The following is a 20,463-nucleotide window of genomic DNA, read 5'->3' as shown; positions in this document are numbered from 1 at the left end:
ATTTGACATCGATTTAAACTGGTATATGTCGATTTAAATTGGTATATGTCGATTTAAATTGACAGATACCGATTTATTTTACTTATCATCGATTTGTTATTTTAATTGAGAACTGTGGAGTAAGACGCAAACCTAACCCCTACCCCCCTCCCTCCCCCTTAACACATAAGCAGTTAAATTAAATTCATAACAACATAGGCCTATCATCGTTTCGCAGTTCAAGGAATCAACTTTGATCAAACATGGGAATAGTTGTACGTTAAAGATATCTCAGGAATCTTTCTCTTTTCTTTTGTTTACTATCAAACAAATACCTACTGAATTATTCCAAAAATTCTTAAACACGTGCTCCTTGACATGTTTGATCTCTTAGCATGAATATTCATAAAGACAAACTCTACATACTGTATAGCGACTCGCAGCGACTACTAGGGTGAAGATTCCACAGAGATGGAGTCAAATGACATGGGTTCTACTGAGTAATGAATTACAGGTAAATTCTTTCCTCAATTTATCCTATGGTATAGAAGCTTGTCGTCTATATGTTCTAAAAGAGTACACACACACATGTTAGCGTACCGTATGTGTTGCGCATTGTCGTATGTGTTGTGCATACGTAGGTTAGCGATTACGCGAAAATAGCGTTTACATTGGATTACCGTATTAACTTTTACCGTTAACAGCACATATAGTCAACTTAATATTTAAGCTGTACGCTTAATGGCAATTCATGAATATTGATCGGTAAGGGGTCAAACTATATCTCGGCGCATGCGTTTAAGTAATATTCTCGAGTCGCACGATATGTACAACAGTAACCATAGAAACGTGTCACTGATTGTGTTCGCATCGATGTTCCATTATCTTATTTACTATAGAGTAGACCCTATACCAAATTGTCAATAACATTTCGGAAAGGAAATTAACATTCAAGGGTATTTTTCTCTCGCAATTTCACTTACATCCCATAGTTGGAAATAACGCAAGTCGTTTATCAGTTCGAAATTTAGCACTATTGTAATATATTTTTTTAGCAAATATTCTCATATTTCAGGTTGGTTTTAACTAAAATACGGCATAAATTCACTTATATCTATATGTGAGCGTGATGGAGTGTGTTATGACGTCACAAGACAAAATGCGATGAGGAAAGTAGCTTTGCAAACGACGATATTACATCATTCATAGTTTGGTATTATGATATTTCCATTATTTTTCGCCTTGATTTGTTTTGACGGTCCGACGATTGGTTTCTTATTTGCTATATTGAAAAATGATCAATTGTACAAGTTGTTTTAAAAGCTGTCACGTGATCTGACTAACAGGATAATGAAACGACTTGTGACTTGCACTGACATACGAAAAATTGACTTGCGATTTGACTTGACTTGGCAAATTTGACTTGAAAACCCCATTGATAACCCAGCCTCCTGTAGCACACTTAGCATCTGAGTTTCTTAGTTTTTACTCGTTTTTTTCTCTTTTTTTAAAGAAAGAAAGAAAGAAATCAATCTGTGATTCCCGGAACCTGAATCCTATTTGCTGATTGTGAATTTAAGTGATGGCGTCCTCTGTTTATTTGACCTAAATGGTTTTACAAGGTCATTTGGAAATGTTCTTATCATTCCTTTAACCAATCGCAAACAGTATAGAACCAATTAAAATAAGCTTCATGCATGATCCAAGATTCATGGGAGTCGATTGAAGTTCCGTCCAGCCTTCTCTCGTCCCCTTTTTCCTGCAATATTGCGTCATCTATAACGTGTAGTTATGTAATCAAGGTTCAGTATTCGTAAAGAGGAAGAGATATAGTGGTTTCTGCTCTCATTTTGATGATAATAGGCATGTAATAAGTTTGTCTAGCAATAACAACCATCTGTAATTACAACTTTAAAAAGAGACACAAACCACCCAAAGGTCACCTCGATCGCTAGGCAAGTACTCCAGGATTTGATTCCATCAGCTGTTTGACTGAGTGGGAATTAGCCACAGCAGCAGCACAGTTCCGCAAATGTATGTGTGTGGGTGGGTGTATGTATATATTTTAGATCCTCCTGCAAGCAGGAACTCGCGAAGAAGCCATCATTGACTTATCAAAGCCGCAGGCTGACCAAAGTCAGTCTCTTACATTCATATTTTAACGTCCATGACTATGAATTGTCAATTGTCAACAACTCTGTAACTGGACGACATACATTAATCTTTGAGTGACTCGAACTCGGGACCTTATGATTAGAAGGCACCGGCGTTAACCACTGAGCTAACACTCCTTAAATGTGGTTTCTAAATGTATAGGCCTATGGGCCATCGCTCATCGTGTCCATGGTTTGTAAACTAATTTTTGAATGATACATAAACGCATGGGGTATACACTTGCTTTAGGATAGTGGTGATGGGACAATGGGGGTGGGGGCTTGGGGGGGGGGCAACCAATGACTTCTGTTTGAATTGTAAAAGGTCGCGATTTTACAACTGTGCGACACAGTTGTAAAATTGAAGACCTTTTCTTCAAATAAGGTAAATAACCAAAGACCAGTACCTCCCGTTCTCCTGTGCTCATATGTTCGTAGAATTCATAGTAATTTGGGGTTCAAAGTTTTCATTCCAAAGACCGAACATGAGGATGCCCAGAACAGATTAAAATGTTCTCACTTAATGTTACACGTTGTCAGGCAAATAACAAATAGCATCATTGTTGTCGTGATCCCGCTTCAGTACAGGATGAGACAAAATAATCAAACACATTCAATACGCTTGAGTGAGAATATATGCCAGTCGTTTAGTTAATCTATTCCAATTGTTATACCCGCATAATACGGTATAGCTTCCGGGTTATTGCATGCAGTATTCCTGATTCCCTCTCCAATCAAGAAGCATTTCCCGTTTTGACCTTTTGTTAACAGATATATGTCGGAAGCATTTGGATCCACCATCTTCTTCCAACATCAAAATATCTTACAATTGGCCAACTCCGTTATCTCTTCAGTTGATTGGTGATTTGTTGTGAAAAGCCGGGCGGAGACTATCAAGCGTATAAAGTATATATACAGTAAATCGTATATTTTCAGTATACCTTCTATAAGTAAAAAGAAAATTTAGATTTGAACTTCACAAAAGAAAAATAGGACGGCAAACCTTTAAAACGCCTGGATTTCGTTTCTATTTCGACATATTTCCTCCATTTTCTTTACACATTAAACCTGTAATTACGAGCTATGTTTCAATCGGTGGAGTATTTGACTGTTTTACTTTCCATCTTCCACTCACGATAAATGTCAGTTTCTCTCAGTAGCTAATATGTTTAACGCAGCAGTTTGCATTTTAGGGTTGAATGTTCAGAAAGGTGTAGAATTTCATACAATCGAGATAATTAAGGTTAGTAACCAAGCGAAATTGAGGACAAATATCTTAACCTGCTGAGAAAAGGAATTTTGATATTTAGGTTAATGAGAACGAACTGATCACCGATGAGTTGGAAGGTATAGGCCACAGATACGAAATGAAGGATAGAAGGTTATTTGGAATCTTAGTACAATCTCACAATGTAGCGGCAAAAAATAATTATTGCTACATAAAATTCCTCCCAAAATTTCGGATGGAAACTTTTCTAACATGAAGATAAGAGAACAAGGAATATTCGTAACTTAGCCTGAATAACTTGACAAGTATACGCACACCTTACTTCAGTTAATATGAAATGTTATTATAAAAATTTATTATTTTTCTTCATGACAGAAACGACCGTCAAGAAATGACTAGGCGTTGATTATAAAGGGCTAATAATTAGAGCAAAAGATCAAATCTTTCCAATATATAAAAAAGAAACTGTATATAAAGAAGAAACTGTATTGTGTTTGAATGGTCTGAATCATCCAGGTCATACTTTCGCCCACCAGCCATCACCCATACATCCCCCTCCCCCTCCCAACCGCCGATGACCCTCCTCTGACAACTAGCCAATCGTCGGGCTGCAATCGCTTCTTTGGCCAGGCCGTTATTCCTTATATATATATGCCTTCTACAGCCTGCAAAGGATACCCATTTAAGTAAAACAATTCCAACCGCGCCTGAGACTTGACGCCAACATACATACATATATATATATATATATATATATATATATATATATATATATATATATATATATATATATATATATATATATATATATATATATATATATATATATATATATATATATGGGAAGCCTAGATCTAGTTACTCAGCCGTTTCTTTGTGTTTTCCTTCCTTTGTATTATTTTTGCTGCTGTCTTATTGTCCTTGTTTTCAACCACTCATCAATCCTGATTCCCCTCAATTAAAGGAACTTCGTGTTAACTGTTATCCTACGAATTGCGCATGGGCAGAACACCGCTTCCAAAGTCCTGAGTAAGGTTTTTAATCTGTCCAAAGCCACAGAGACCTACACACGCACACATTCGTGTTTTGGCATTTCATCATGGCGGTCCTAAGGATTTCGCGTTTGGTTCTAGGGGTTACCTTCTTGAAGTTAGTTTTGGGACAATTCAATCTAGGCGCTGAAGTTCAAGTCACAAATCCTCCCGTCGAACCAACTACATTAGGTGTAAGTCAAATATTTCATGTGTTTTATGAAACTCAACCATTTTATCCGTTAGCAAACTATTTCATGTTTATGTAACTATAGGTCAAGGAATAGCTGTATAGGTAAACTATTTCATGTTTGTGTAACTCAACTGCGTTATCTGTTAGTAAACTATTTCATAGTATGTAACTTAACCACGTTTATATTGTAAGTAAAATATTTCATGTTTATGTGGAACTGAACCGCAGTATCTGCAAACAGAATATATCATGTTCATGTAACTTAGTGTATGTAAGATAGATGGTTCGAGGCAAGAGGAAGTTAGGCCAGAAACCATAATATGTAACTGCAAATGTTATTATTGATGAGTGATTAAAGTTCCAGATATTACTAAAACAAAATGAATAACACTTAGAATATCTTTGTTTCCGTTAGATTTAACGAATGCATGGAAAATGAGATATCACTGTTTTCCATTGGAAATTAACATAAAACCGTGCTTTTATTGATTGATTGAATATAAGTGATAGATTAAATTACCTCATAATAATAATAATAATAATAATTTTGTGACATTTTTTTTGGACTATGTCAACCATTGGGCGAGTCTATAATGATTAGGCCTAGACAAGTTTGATGACGTCATAATTAAATCTGCTGTATAAGAGAGCAATCCAGAAATTGAAAATATCTTAAAGATGAAAAACATGAAAACTAAAGTATGGTGAACGGATTCGATCAAAGTTTCAGTTTAATTAGCTATCAGCTAATTAACAATGAGTTAATCACTTTTATATTTATATACATTGATGTATTTCAGACGGAACAATACCGCAAAACTTGCTGGCATGACAGTCTATTATTCATTTACAACACAAATGTATTCAATATTAACGATTGAATTTGACAGTTTTTAGGATGTATATCCGTACATACGAGGAACAAAAAAATCAAAATGTGTATCTCTCGTACAAAACTCTTTTCGAGTTATTTATCCGAATATGAATCCTATGGGTTGGAAAACGTCGGTGTATTCCTACAAATGCAACAAGTTTGATCAACAGAAAATATACCGTTGATTACTACACGTTTTTTATAATGTTATTTTCTTTAGTGCATTTATTATTCATTTCTTTAGTGCATTTATTATTCATTTCTTTCATTTATATAATGTCAAAAAGTTAAAGTTGAAGGTTTAATTGCTTGTTTGAGGCCAACGCCCCCTCATATTGGTCTCTTGTTCACACCCTGCACACACCAAAGTGTGCATAATTCAAACGATCCCTACTGGCGCACTTCAGTGCACCACATATACGTGTCCCCTGGGGGTCTTCCCATAGGGCGCAGACCATCTACGTGTCCCCTGAGGGGGGGGTTCTCATTGGGAATAAATATAAACTTAGACAACAAACTTAAAAGTTTCGCTAAAATTATTACATTAAATTTATTGAATCATATTTTTTCTTAATTGGATCAAATAAAGATATATTACAAATTAGGGGCAGTCGACCACAGAGATCTCTCAGCTAGAAATTACTGTCCGGCTATTCGGGTATACGCGTGAATATTACTGTCCGGCTTGTTCAAACTTACCTTCCAAAAATACATCAAAATATACCTTTCCATCTAAACTGTAATATACTATTTTGTTGAAATAGTTTAACCCTAAAACCAGACAGTAATCGAAAAACATTGAAACATATTAATTGCAGATTTTCAGCAAAAATTGGATTCCGTTTCCATGGCAACGGCAGTAAACAAACATGAAAAATATTTTTCAAAGGCTGATTAGGGTAACATTTACAGTGATTCTGGGTTCAAACTATATATTTTCGGATAGAGGACACTTTGAACTGTCAAATAAGCACAACTTATTTTTTGAAAATTAAGGGCGCTGTTAAGGGTTAGTCACACCTTAATTATCTTTCTTTTTTATTAGGAAATCTATTTAGGAAATCCTTACATCCAGTCTATTGACGTGCAGTCCGATGTCTCTTCTGGATTTGCGGACACTGTTATGACCATTACCATTATCAATGACGGAGGGCAGGACCAAGTTGCGGAATTTAACCTGCTTATGCCAGCGGAAGCTTTAATTGTCAACTATACTGTGTAAGTATAATCTTAAACCATAACATAACCATAAACAACAGAGGTACGAGTACAACAGCATGAGTATGATCACAACATCATGAGTTCCGAGTACAAACTCATGAGTAAGAGTACAAAATCAATGAGTATAAGAGTATAATGTCATGAATACGATTGCAACAACAGAGGTACTGTAGTACAACATCATGAGTATGATCACAATAGCGTGCGTAAGGGTACAATGCCATGAGTACGATTGTAACGACATGCATGGGTTAGAGTACAACTGTAGAATTGTTCTTGGATTCGATTACGAATACGAGTACAATGACGTAAGCTCTAGTACGAGTACTCAAATCTTGCACTAGTAATGTACATTATAGATTTCCAAAAGGCCCGAGTACAAATCTCTATGTGTACTCGATATTTATTGATAAGTATGTTTATAACCAGTATGAAACCCTCGCGGTCTCCATATATAGTGACACTACACCAGATTTGTAGACTCATACGACTATTATTGAAAAATGATATTGAAAAATGATATATATATATATATATATATATATATATATATATGTATGTATATATATATATATATATATATATTGACACTTCACCAGATTTGTAAACTCATACGACTATTATTGAAAAATGATATTATATATATATATATATATATATATATATATATATGCAATTGTACATAATGAAGCAAACGTCAAGCCTGATACCTCAGCAAGGAATGTAATATGACTGAGACGTTTTTTCTTCAAAATGAACCCATTTTTCAATGAAAATACCCCACCCCCAGTCCTCTCTGGTCACTTATTACCATATTCAAACCCTTTTCCGTGACAATAATCATGACGTCATAGATGTATATTATCAGTGATTTTTAACATAACTATACTTGCTGAGTCTTACAAACCTCTGGCGTCTGGAATAAAAGAAAGAATAGCTGACAAGGAATGCTATTAAAACTTTCTTCTTATTAACTAATGTATTTAGACGGATCCTCTGACAATCAAAAACTAAACCCTCCTCTAGCCCACCTTCCCACCCTATTCCCACCCCACTCTCCATTAATATCAAACAATAAACTTAAAGTAAAGACAAATATTTTCTTTCTATTCAGCGACATTTATGGACCAGGAAAATATTTCTCGAGGGAAGATGCTTCGAAGATATTTGATTTTGAGATTCCAGCACAGTAAGTCTTACATTTTGTTATATTCAAACAAAACCTATTACTTGTGAATATAATCAATGTATGTATCATAATAACGTATATTATGTAATTATTCATGAATGGAATGGAATGGAATTATTCATGAATATGCTAACAGGTATGTATTGCTATATGTTATGCATGTATGAGTGAATGAATGAATGAATGAATGGTCCTCATGTTATGAAGGTATCAATATGTATCGTCGATGTATGTATGCGTGTATGTGTGTGTGTGTGTATGTATGTATGTATGAATAATACGTATAATATATGGATTGCTACATATATGTTATATGCATATACTATGATTATGTGTAAATGTATGATTGTACTTGTATATATATATATATTACACGTGCATGGATGTGAGAATGTTACCTCTGTTAATTATGTAATGAAGTATAAAAATGGATTTGAATAGCCGGGAGTATGAAACAACCACTTATAAATATTCAGATTTTGCAAGAAATGATGATTAATTTTTTGTACTACTTTATTAACGGACCAGTAAATTGATATACTCTTTATAACAATTTCCCGTGGATCCCAATATCGCGTGGCAAGTCCCACATATATACAAACAGCAAGACGAAGATATTTTACGTCCAACCTTAGAACTATTCAAATACAACCTATTTATTTTATTCTTTCCTTTCAGCTTTAAGCTTTCATCTATTGTCTATGAAATCCACTTATATTTGGTGCACAATAGTTTGTCGGATATAGGTGAGCCCCACACCCCCCCCCCCCACACACACACACCCCTTTCAATCCCGTAACGTAGTTAGCGTAGTTAGTCTACATAAGGATGCTAAGGATTACAACACGTTGGTTCGTTATACTTTTAACTTTGCAGAGGTGTTGAAGCTCGTACCTTTAGTGTTATCCTAACTGTTCCAGCAGAATCAGCCGGTATTGTTCGACTGAATTACCAAGAACTGCTCAGACGAATGAATGGAGAATACATACTCAGAGTATACCTCGACCCAGGCCAGGTGGGATATGCATTTTAATGTGGGACGGTAGTGCGGATTGTTTTTAATTTGTGTCTTCTGTTCTATAGTTGAGCGCTTCTCTGTGATACCATGTAGTAGATCTTATGGATGAGATACGTATACTAGAGATTTTTACTGTATAACTCTAATGAAATATTAGTATTTTACTAGGTTATAACAAGTTTGATTGTGTTGATCCTTTTGATATGTTAATTAGGGTTGTTCGTTCAGTAGGTTACCTGTAAGTAAGGGAGGTGTGGGGGGAGGGGGTGGGGGGGATTTATGAAAATAACATCTCAGAAATGAAAACGGGCAGTATAAGCACTGTTCAGGTTCAAGAGTGAACTTGAAATAATACATACAATTTGGCATGATTATAAAGACTGCAGGGTGTTCGAACCACGTGGTAACATTTCTTTATCTGTCACGTGACATTTTTTTCTCCAATAGTTGGCGGAAAATGTACAAGTAGAAGTCAATGTGGATGATCATCGTGAGCTGACATTTATCGAATCTTTGTGGGAGTCCGCAGATCTGGATAGCCTTTTTAAAGAACGGCCCACCACCACTTCGCAAGGTTCATCGAGTAAATCTGTCCGGTTCGAGGCGTCTGCCCGACAACAGCGCCGAGAATCCCTGGAGGGACTGAACGGCTACGTGACGGTGGCGTATGACGTAGAACAAGGCTCGCCTGACGGGAGCATCACGGTACGTGCGAACGATGAAACCAAGTTGCGACAAGCTAAGACAGAATTAGAATTTTGTTATACTTAATATTTATACAACATGGGCAATTACTCTGTTACACGTGGAGTGAATTTCTCAAAGAAATCTTTTTATCTCATTATTTCATCTTGCGCTGATTTTCATTGTCAATTGGTAAAGCAAAAAAAATTATGTAAATTTTTCATTATCGATTGTTAACTACATACGAAGAACGTGGAAACCGAGCAGTCGTTGAAAACACGATGAACACTGACCTGTATTCTTTTACGGTGGAAATAACGACCCCTCTCCCCCCCCCCCTTTCCCGTACCCTCCATCAAAACAAATTGCGTTTCTTCGTACAACTTTTCTCCGAAGCTAACTCCGAATATACTGAATTTCATTAATTGAAGAGATTAAACTATCAAATATAGCGAAACATTTTGTAAACATAAATATTTTTGCCTCCTCTTCTCTTTAGGTAGATGATCGTTTTTTCCTTCACAGAATTTCTCCTCAAGAACTGATTCCTTTAAAGAAGAGGACGATTTATTTGGTCGACAGCTCAACATCTATGGAAGGAATTAAACTTGATCAGCTGAAACTTGCCCTCGAAGAAACAATCAACTTACACCAGAGAGGAGAAAGCTTTAATATTGTAACATTTTCCGACATTGTCACCGCATGGAAGGATACACCCACTAAAGCCACACAGAAGAACAAAGAGTCAGCCATTGACTATGTAAAGGGAATAACAACAAGTGGAGGTAACCTTCTCATTACCTTTCATCCGACTCAGTATTTAAGAAGATGTAAATAATCGTGTATAGGTCATGGTTAAGTTACCTCTAGACACGCATTACCAAATGTCATATGTAATTGGCCTCAAAAGTTGGTTCCCAAGTAATGCGACCATTTTGTTTTGGTTTCAAAGATCCCTTCCTGGTAAAGACTAAACCTCGAAATTGTAACAGATGTTGAGGGGGTGTTCAAAGAGATATTAAATCTCTCTGTGTGGAAAAGATTATGCTTTGATCTTCGGCAGCTGAGTATAAAGCTAACCAATTTTAAGAGTTTCAGTTGCGCAAGTTACAAAGTACATTTTGAGGATGTCTGTAAAATACTATTTTACCTTTCACCATGAGTGAACAATATAAGACCTTTTTCCTTAGAGCTTTGTGTGCAATAATAATTATTTATGATGTAAATAATACACGTCATAAATTTTATGACTACTTTTAGCCACAAAACTGTTCTATAAATCAATGTTTTTTATAAACATATATTAGTTTGACAGTTTTATGATGATATTGGTTTGTTTTTCTTTCTTAGAAAATGATCTGCTTGAAGCGATCAAGTTGATCCTTCCCATGCTGGAAACAACCGACGGCAGCATTCCAACAATCGTGTTATTCACCAACGGTCCATCTTCGGATGGCATCAGTGATGTAGTTGACGTGATCACCAAGACCATCGATAACCGGTATGTCCTTCATGTTATCGGTATCGGTGCCGAACTTGTGGACAACGATTACCATTACCGAAAACTGGCTGGAAATAATAACGGTGAATACCGGTTAATCGTACCTAATTCCCAATCTTATCAGGACATCGTTAGTTTTCTGCGGACGTATTCAACAACACTGATGTGGAATGTGGGGGCGTCATACCCATCTTCAATAGTAGATATGGAGTCCTTGACCAAACACTTCTACTTGAGTTACTACGACGGCCAGGACATTGTCATCGCCGGGAGACTAAATGATGACTTTACGGGAGATACCATCACCTCTGTTGTCTCAGGAGATATTCAGGGAGGACCTTTTGAACTAGAATTAAGCACTCCAATAAGGGTGAGTTGATTCCTGGTTAAACCTGACGTATTGCGTCATGCGTCATTGGTGTTTTCTTTCCAAGTACCTCTCGAGTACCAGGAAGTCTGGACGTCCACTACCTATGGGCTGGGAATTTGATGAAACGGATTTTTCAAAAAGTAGAAAATTGGTGAATACGTTCTGCGATTAGAGTAGCAATATGAAATAGTTAACAGACTGACACATGCTTTTTACCGGTGACATATAAAAGTACCATGGCTTTCTGTAACATTGTCATCGGAGCTGCGCTCCTTCAATGCAATGTTTATACGATTATATATGTGCAATTAATATACTTGTTGGCACTGGATGCTGAATGGCCGTGAACTAAGATTTGGAATTTTTTTAAAAAGGGGCACATTTTCCAAGTCCTTGTCAATATACCGTGACCATTCACTGAAGAAGAGTTTGCTAGCCAGTTTCATTCATAAGTTCTGCAAATTGAATTATTGGTTGTTTGAACTGGCGCAACCACGCAACCACGTATAAAACTTCTTTGGCGTTTAACCGCCCTCACCCCTCCTTAGAATAACATCAGGAGAATCATCCCCATCCCTAACAGACAACCTAAAAAGCCGAAATTATTCAGCATTGTTTCAAAATTAGCCTAATATAGCATATTTTTTATTCTAAGAACCCTCCATTTTGACCAAAATTCCTCTTTTAGACCTCTGCTATTGCTCCTGTCTTTCCGGTAAAATGTTTCCTTGGTGATGGGATCCCTTATGTTTAAACCACGAAACGTTCCCCCCCCCCCAAAAAAAAAAAGTTTTTGAAGCTTACGTAACACTCACAGAAAACGGGATATCTTCTATATTTCTTGGATTACGGGTTCTATTAAGTCTCGTACACACTATTGTAACATGGACTTTGTTTATTTCCACAGCGCGTAGAGAGGGCAGTAACCGACTTTGCAGAGCGAGCATACAAGTTCTTAACTCTTAGCGACAAAATGGAGCTAACGAACCTTCAGACAACAGACGAACGTAACCAAGGATTAAATGAAGTAGTCGAAATGGCAGAGACGTTCAAGTTTGTCTTAGATCAAAAAGCTTTGCCTCCTCAGGCAATTGGAGGTCGAGGAGACACAGGTAAATAAATACTTCAGAACAGCTCAATAACTTAGGCAGAGAATTAAGATGTTAAAGGTACAAAAAGAGGAGCCTTATCCGAACTTGGTGACCAGATCCCCTCCTAAATGTATGGTATTCATTCGCCGGAGACATTTAGCTCTTAAATATCGCACGTGAAAAATTCACAGCCATGTTGTTCTTTATTATTTTTCGTTATTATTATATTGTATTATATATTATATTATATTAAAGCCAATGGCAAAATGGAAATGAAAATGATAACTTAAAGTTTTCAAATTAACTATATGGCGTGTGTACAAAGAGACGCCACACTAAGATTTCCTATACCAGTAGACCACTGCACGTGGAAAATTGGTAAATGCATAGTTATTGTTGTGGAGAATAACATCATTGTGATAGAAGACTATATTGCTCAGTATTGTTGATGGATATATTCCTATACGTTGGGATCGACACAACTGTCACCTTTAAACTTATTCTTTTGTTCCACTAGCCGCTGGTGATCCACATATTGTGATCCGTGATCCCAACTCTGATATGAAGATTTGCTTCGATATTCACGGGCCTGAAGGTTTGGTGGTCAACCTTGTTGAGGATCCTGTACTTGGTAAGCTCCAGTCCATGCGAAAATACAAAACAAAACTCGACGCTAAATGTATTTCTGTCAAATTCTAATAAAACACTGTTCCCAACTTGCTTACCTACTACACAGAGGAAATTAAGGTAAAGGTATGTAACTTTAGCGGGCCTAGCGTCACGATTCCAACAGGGTCTTCCTCAGAGCTGTAAAATTCTGACAGAATTGCGCAATAATCAGAAGTTTATTGTCGTCACTTCCGGTCTGAGAGTCCCCGCGTTATCAGTTTTCTTATACAGTAGATATCCAGGCACTGTTTAAGTCACTGCGAGATAGTAACAAGCTATGAACCAAAACGAGATATGAACAGTAACAAGATATTAACAGTAACAAGCTATGAACAGTAACAAGCTATGAACAGTAACAAGCTATGAACAGTAACAGGCTACGAACAGTAACAAGATATGAACAGTAACAAGTTATGAACAGTAACAAGCTAGTAACAGTACCAACTATGAACATTAACAAGTTATGAACAATAACAAGCTATGAACAGTAACAAGCTATACAGTAACAAGCTATGAACAGTAACAAGCTGTGAACAGTAACAAGTTATGAACAGTAACAAGCTATGAACAGTAACAACTATGAACAGTAACAAGTTATGAACAATAACAAGCTATGAACAGTAACAACTATGAACAGTAACAAGATATGAACAGTAACAAGATATTAACGGCAACAACTATGAACAGTAACACGTTATGAACAATAACAACTATGAACAGTAACAAGCTATGAACAGTAACAAGATATGAACAGTAACAAGATATTAACAGTAACAAGCAATGAACAGTAACAATCTATGAACAGTAACAACTATGAACAGTAACAAGTTATTAACAGTAACAAGTTATTAACAGTAACAAGCTATGAACAGTATCAAGCTATGAACAGTAACAAGATATGAACAATAACAAGATATTAACAGTAACAAGCTATGAACAGTAACAAGCTATGAACAGTAACAACTATGAACAGTAACAAGCTATGAACAGTAACAAGCTATGAACAGTTACAAGTTATTAACAGTAACAAGTTATTAACAGTAACAAGCTATGAAAAGTTACGAGTTATGAACAAGCAAAACAGTAGCATCCTTTGTGGTTTTTAAGTAATTGGACTCTACCTTCGATATCTGTGTTCTGAATGAGGTGAGCTTGCACAGTAGTTTTCGAGGTAGCGCCACCGCATGTAAGAAACTAGCCTGGTGACAGAATTCAATAGCACGTACAGTGTGTCTTTGTTGGAAGTAAGGGCAATTATAGTATGGAAATATTAGGCAACCAGTGCATTAAACATAGTTTAACCTCTGCCCTCTTCATTTCCTTTATCATTTTCGTTTTCTATTTCTTCCCTTTCCATGGTAACGGTAGTCAAGACTTCATGCATAGTTTAAACATGTAGCTTGTCGTGGTCTACTATACATAACTCAAACTTGCAGTGTTTTCACACTCTTAAGATCGAAGTATGTTATCGCTATCAGAAAATTGAATCACATCATGAATATATTACCCCCTCATGCAACCAAATTGAAACCACAAATGACCAATCTTGAGGTCAATTAAGGAAGTATAATGCATAATTTTTAAGTCCTTGAATATGACTGTCATCTTTCTCTTTAGGTATCACAGTAAATGGTGAAATGGTAGAAAAGTTTAACTACACCTCTGTCGGGATAAAGAAGCAGACCCCTAGCTTCTTCGGTAGGATTTTCATCAGACTGGGCGATGATTCGATAACGGTATCACGTGATAGCATCGTTATCAACGAAGAGCTACCACTTAAATGGTACCGCAACCCTGCCGTTCAAGTTGGCACCTGTAAAGTGATGGTTAATAACAGAAAAGTCGTAAAAGTCTCTTGTCCTGATGGTGTGGAGATGAAGGTATATCGCCATCCAATACACAATGGCTTCAGCGATCATTTTGACTTCTACCTTGGGAAAGGTGGCATGTTTTCAACAAGCGTGAATGGAATTATAGGTAAGAAAACATTAATAATTATGGAAGAACATATCAGTCAATTATAAACGAACTTCGACATTAGAGAACAGAAAACCAAAATTCATTTCCAAACTTGCCATTGTTTTACTTATTACTCAACATATTATTCCTACTTAAAGGATTAGTTCAGGTGTCACAAATGTTGATCTTATATGAAAGAGGACAATAAAAGAAACCCAATAGTGAAGAAATTATTCAAATATCTTTTTCCGTTTAGGAGATATTCAAGTTTAAAGTTCTATCTGATTGTGTAGAAACTGCTGTAATCAGACTAGCTGTGACGTCATATCCTCACATTCCTGAAAAGTCTTTGTTATTTGATAAAAATATTTTGTAAGATTTTATGACTTACAACCAAAAGATACGTCAGGAGATCTCATATGTGTCAAGAGAAGTATTTGAGATTTAACATCTGAAGAATGTTTGATTATATTTTTTTAGATATAGAAATATATTGACATATGTTAAGGAAGTGAGGACGTGACATCACACCCTCACAGTTAGTCTTTCTACACCAGTCATTTGCAAAGAAATTTTGAAATCTTCAATGTGTGATATCTCCTTACCAGAGAATGCTATCATGGTAGTTTCTGGACTATTCTGTTTGTCTTTTTAAGCTCTTTCATACAAGATAGACATGTCAGACACCTGAACCATCCTTTAAGTTTACAGTCAATCTGGTAAGATAAAAATACTGCTGTCTGAATGGTTATGCTGACCCCAAAATATGTGGAAAAATTAAATGATGGTCTCTCATCATCATCATTAAATTAATTTCATTTGTTGTTCGTACAAAATTGAATATGATATCTTACAAAACCTTTCTGACTTGTAGCAAATCATTATTTTGTATGCATATTTCTTTCTTTTACTTTTTTATTTCTTTTGTCTTTTATCCTTATCATTTTTACTAGGCCAGTTCCAACGTAGACAGATAACCCTTGACACGTCTTCCATCCGAGTTACCAAACACGGTAGGGAGAAAGCGCTCCTCTTGTTAGACGGTGAGGAAATCACTGTGTCTAAAGTATCTCGTCGCAGAACTGGTACATGCTGGGCTAACTATGTAAGACAGGGTCTACAAATGCTGGAGATGAGCTACGAACAATACATCCTACCTAACCTCTACTCAAAACCAAACTTTAGCTAAATTTCAAACTTGAAATTGGCTTGGCAAATCGCTTTACGATATAGCAGTTTTATAATTTATATGTTTTTTAATCAGTTTCAGACGGGAGTTTTTCAATGATATCTGTTCCAGTGTTCGTGGTTATCAAATTCAGCTGTTTACATAATATATTCACCATCGAGTTGTAAACGATTTTTGAATGGAACCGAAAAATATGAAAAATGATTTGTCGTAACTTTTGTTGATATAGTTTCATGTTCTTTTCTTTTAAGCTGCCTTTCAGTTTATTTTGATGGATCAAAAAAATATTACAACTTAGTAACAGCTGTATTTATTAACAGATCCACAGGCCTTACCTCTATGAATTCGTAGTAAAGGGAGAGGGTTAACAACTATAAAAAGTATCAACCAGTAGCCGTGTTTTTATGCCGCAATTGTTTTCCACTTAATCTTCTTCCAGTGGCGTAGGAAGGTACTTTTGAGTGGGGGGCTGATGACTGATGGCCGGCCTGGGGAAGGGGTCTAAGGGGAGGGGGTGTCCCCCTTTGGAATTTTTTGCATTTCCAGATGGCCTCAGATGCAATTTGGTGCAATATAGCACACTTCAACACCCACTCCATTTTGTAAACTTAATTTTGTATTTTCACCTGGCCTTAGATGCAATTTGGTGCTCCAAATGACATTTTTTTCTCATTTGGAAATGAAAAAGGGGTTTTCTGACTTGCGAAGCGGGGGGGGGGGGCGGAATGATACTTCCGCCCCTCCACATTTTTCACTGGGGGCTGGCGCCCCCCAGCCCCCCGGTTCCTACGCCCTTGTCTTCTTCCATCACCCTCCCACCTCGCTTCCACCCCCCCTCTCATCCCCTTCCGTGTCACATCAGTATACGATCAATATCATTTAACTATAACAGCACATTAAGTTGATATATTCCTACCTCTGACGCCAAGAATGCCTAATTATAAATATGAATAAGATTGTTGGCAACAATTTATTTTCGATCAATTTAGCCTACTTTGTGTCATCGGGTGCAGTAAGTAACTAAGAAAAAGAAACTGATTTACTGATGAATTTCTGTCCGCATAGCACGCCTCATTCTTAGATGCCTTTCTTTTCAAAACATAAATTAAGGGGAAACCGTAGAGGAAAGTAAACAACTTATTAATAGTGTATATTAAAATAAATGGAAATGAATTATTCATTATGTCAGCCGGGGAGAGAATCCTTCCTATTTTTTTATGTCTGTTTAATAAATATTATGTGACATAAATTCATGATAATAAACAAAGTTACTGCAACAGTCTCGTCAGCACTCGAATCACTGTCTAAACGTGAGATTTATTTCGAGAATTAAATTTGACTTGAAGTTAGTAATCACTAATATACTAACCGTCCGTGAAGAAGCAGATGGATTAAAGCATCCTCCAGTCCAAATTGTGTGTTACATATGTCGGAAGCCATGGCGAACTCGACTTCATCAGCCCCGTTAACGATGGGACGCTCGTAGTTTAACGTTATCGACTCGAAGGCGAAATGGCTCAAAACCATTCGTGTGGCTAAACCGTTTAGCGTTACAGATGGTGACATACGTGTTTCCACACGACGGTATCCTATAGTAATACAAAACGCACTGAAGTTTATTTTTTCACCTTCATCATTTTGATGAAACTATAACCTCGCACAAAAAGCGGTCCATTGAATTCATTTTTATGTGCTAAACTTCTCGGTCTTGTCGTAGTATGAGTGCATAGTATATTACTTTCTTTTATCTTTAAAGAATTAATATTTCAATGCGTCTATACAATTCATGTCATGAACCAAATAAATGTTGACGGCATCTTAAAAAAATTCAGTGTAGCGCATTATCCATACAGTGGCCTGTTTCACAAAGCACGAAGTCCTGTGTGTGTAAGTCGAGTTTTGTGAAACAGGCCCAGGTGTATACAGTTGACAATTTCTGTCGATGCGCGCGAAAACATGACTATCATGTTTATTCCTGTGTTATTTAGTTCATCTTACATTTTATATGTCAGGCCGAAATTGCAGTGAACTGCAAACAGCGAGCAATGGATATGCAATACAACATTTATTTTGTGTATCACAGTACTGTACACTATAATGTGTATACGTATAGTATATGTTTGAATGAAACAGTGTAAATCAGCTGAAGCCAGTGCGTATTTGATATGGACAAGAATGTTAATTTTAAGTGCCATTTGTGTATATCAATTAGAATAATATTACTGCCTTATTTCTAGCGAACGGTAATTGATAAATGTGTCAAATACAATATGTGATAATTGTGGCAGCTTTAAGTCAGTTCTACCTTAGGTTATACTCATTCCCGTATATGGAAATGTTAAACACTGCATATTCATGTCCTTGTCCAAACACCAAACTAAAATACAATATCTGTGCGAAAATTCGATGAGTTTATACCGGCAATCTATCGTTCTCAATTCAAACATAACTGTATACGCAGTATTGGACACATGAGTACCTTCATTGAGAAATTCCACGATCACATTGAAAACCACTTTGATTATGGGAGGAAGTGAACCAATTTAATGCCAACCCCCCCCCCCCACCCGCCCCCGCCTGCCCTTTGACCTCCGGATGTATTGTCACGCTGCATGTTCAGACACATCCGCACTGTAATAGGATAAGTAAGTCACATGTAACGCACCCTATTAGTACTTTCTTCAACCTTCGCTTTCGGATACTGACTATAAAGTTCACCAGTACTGTGCCCAAATGTGCTAGAAATCCATATAATTTCGACCAGTACTTTCTTGCCTTCATACTTGATGTAGTAGCCACACTGTAACAGTTAGCTGTCTCATTAAACACTTCTGAAAGCCTGTAAGAAATAACCCCATGGAAAGAGAAAGTACACTTGAAAACCTCTAGCAACTTTGATCGTGCTAAAATATGGGGCGAATACCGATGACCTAATTAAGAGTCTCCATGAAGTCTGGTACAAGGTTTATTTTGATAGTTTATAGACTGCTAAGATATAAATCCAGGTTGTTACTTATATTCTATTTTCATGTATTTCAGAAATAACCCTTGAAACAGCCCAGGCTTATCAATTTAAGATAATGGGTATAATAATTTGCCAACAGTGACCACTGTTCGGTCCAACTTGACTGCTATAAAACTAGGCATAGAATACTGAAACATGCATATTTTTTAATTCAACGAGGAAGTGGGAATGAAGCCCGCCCTCACCTCCGCCTGATCCCCACCATATCACCAACCCCCACCACACAAATACATTAAAAGTGCGTGATCCTAGTGGAAAAGGCTATAATAGTTCTGTATACCCCCCCCCCCCCCTCCCCATATTAAGCGATGGACACAATATGCCTATTTAAAGCATGAAGCAATGTTCTGTATAGTTCTGTATGCAATGTTCTGTATAGTTCTATATGCAATGTTCTGTATAGTTCTGTATGCAATGTTCTGTATAGTTCTGTATGCAATGTTCTGTATAGTTCTGTATGCAATGTTCTGTACAGTTTTGTTCTGTATAGCATGATGCAATGTTTTAAAACTAAATTTACTTCCCTGTCTCTTCCCACCTACTGCACTCTAGATCTATCATCTCTAGAACGGAACCGATCTACCGCCCTCTACTTCTAAGTATACCTCCTATGGTGTCAAAACAAATTAGTTTGCTCGAAATCAGAAGAAAAGAAAAAAACTCCTCTTTTGCAGAAATGGTAAGCTCTAATTTAAACTGCAACCATGCCATTTCTCGGTTTGTTTCAAAGACATCTTGGTAGGCAGAACAAGGGCATAAATTCATGATGTCGTATTTGCAACGCCCTTCAAAATTAGCAATATTCTAACATACTGTCCTGCTCGCTAAAGTTGTAATTTAACTTAAATCGAAATGTCCAGCTATCTTTTAAATGTTTGTATATCTTTCCAATATATATGGTATGGTCTTGTTCGACATGCACAAGCATTATTGCTTATGGTTTTGCGAAGTTCTTAACTCTGAATAAAAACTAATATAGATATACATATACCTGTAAACTAAGGTGAAATATATTTATTAATATATTATAAATCAACAAAGGAAACCTATAACTGGAAGATAATAGAGAGATATAAAAGATCGCAGGCA

General features: G+C 36.5%; 1 protein-coding gene across 2 annotated transcripts; it reads left to right on the top strand.

Moving 5' to 3' along the window:
* Positions 1 to 359: 359 nt before the first annotated feature.
* LOC139961342 (inter-alpha-trypsin inhibitor heavy chain H3-like) lies at positions 360 to 17,646 on the top strand. Of its 2 annotated transcripts, none has more exons than XM_071960487.1 (11): positions 360 to 493; positions 6,504 to 6,676; positions 7,794 to 7,868; positions 8,745 to 8,883; positions 9,334 to 9,591; positions 10,070 to 10,355; positions 10,921 to 11,441; positions 12,349 to 12,553; positions 13,050 to 13,163; positions 14,819 to 15,178; positions 16,114 to 17,646. In XM_071960487.1, exons 1-11 carry the CDS (start codon positions 461 to 463, stop codon positions 16,347 to 16,349), a joined length of 2,400 nt encoding a protein of 799 aa, XP_071816588.1. In that variant the 5' UTR covers positions 360 to 460; the 3' UTR covers positions 16,350 to 17,646. The 2 variants fall into 2 exon arrangements, with proteins under 2 accessions (XP_071816588.1, XP_071816586.1); XM_071960485.1 differs by lacking the exon at positions 360 to 493 and adding an exon at positions 4,408 to 4,585.
* The last annotated feature ends 2,817 nt before the right edge of the window (positions 17,647 to 20,463 follow it).

The sequence above is a fragment of the Apostichopus japonicus genome, chromosome 20 (genome assembly GCF_037975245.1).
Source record: "Apostichopus japonicus isolate 1M-3 chromosome 20, ASM3797524v1, whole genome shotgun sequence".
In the NCBI taxonomy this organism is placed as follows: domain Eukaryota; kingdom Metazoa; phylum Echinodermata; class Holothuroidea; order Aspidochirotida; family Stichopodidae; genus Apostichopus; species Apostichopus japonicus.
Note: the sequence above shows the minus strand (reverse complement) of the source record. Positions and strands in the feature narration are given on the sequence as shown.

Excerpts from the sequence above, each read along its gene's own strand:
- LOC139961342 (XM_071960485.1), top strand. The coding sequence starts at position 4,460 with ATGGCGGTCCTAAGGATTTCGCGTTTGGTTCTAGGGGTTACCTTCTTG. Across the intron at positions 4,586-6,503 it reads TCGAACCAACTACATTAGGT|GAAATCTATTTAGGAAATCC; the intron begins GTAAGTCAAATA and ends CTTTTTTATTAG. Across the intron at positions 12,554-13,049 it reads TGGAGGTCGAGGAGACACAG|CCGCTGGTGATCCACATATT; the intron begins GTAAATAAATAC and ends TTGTTCCACTAG.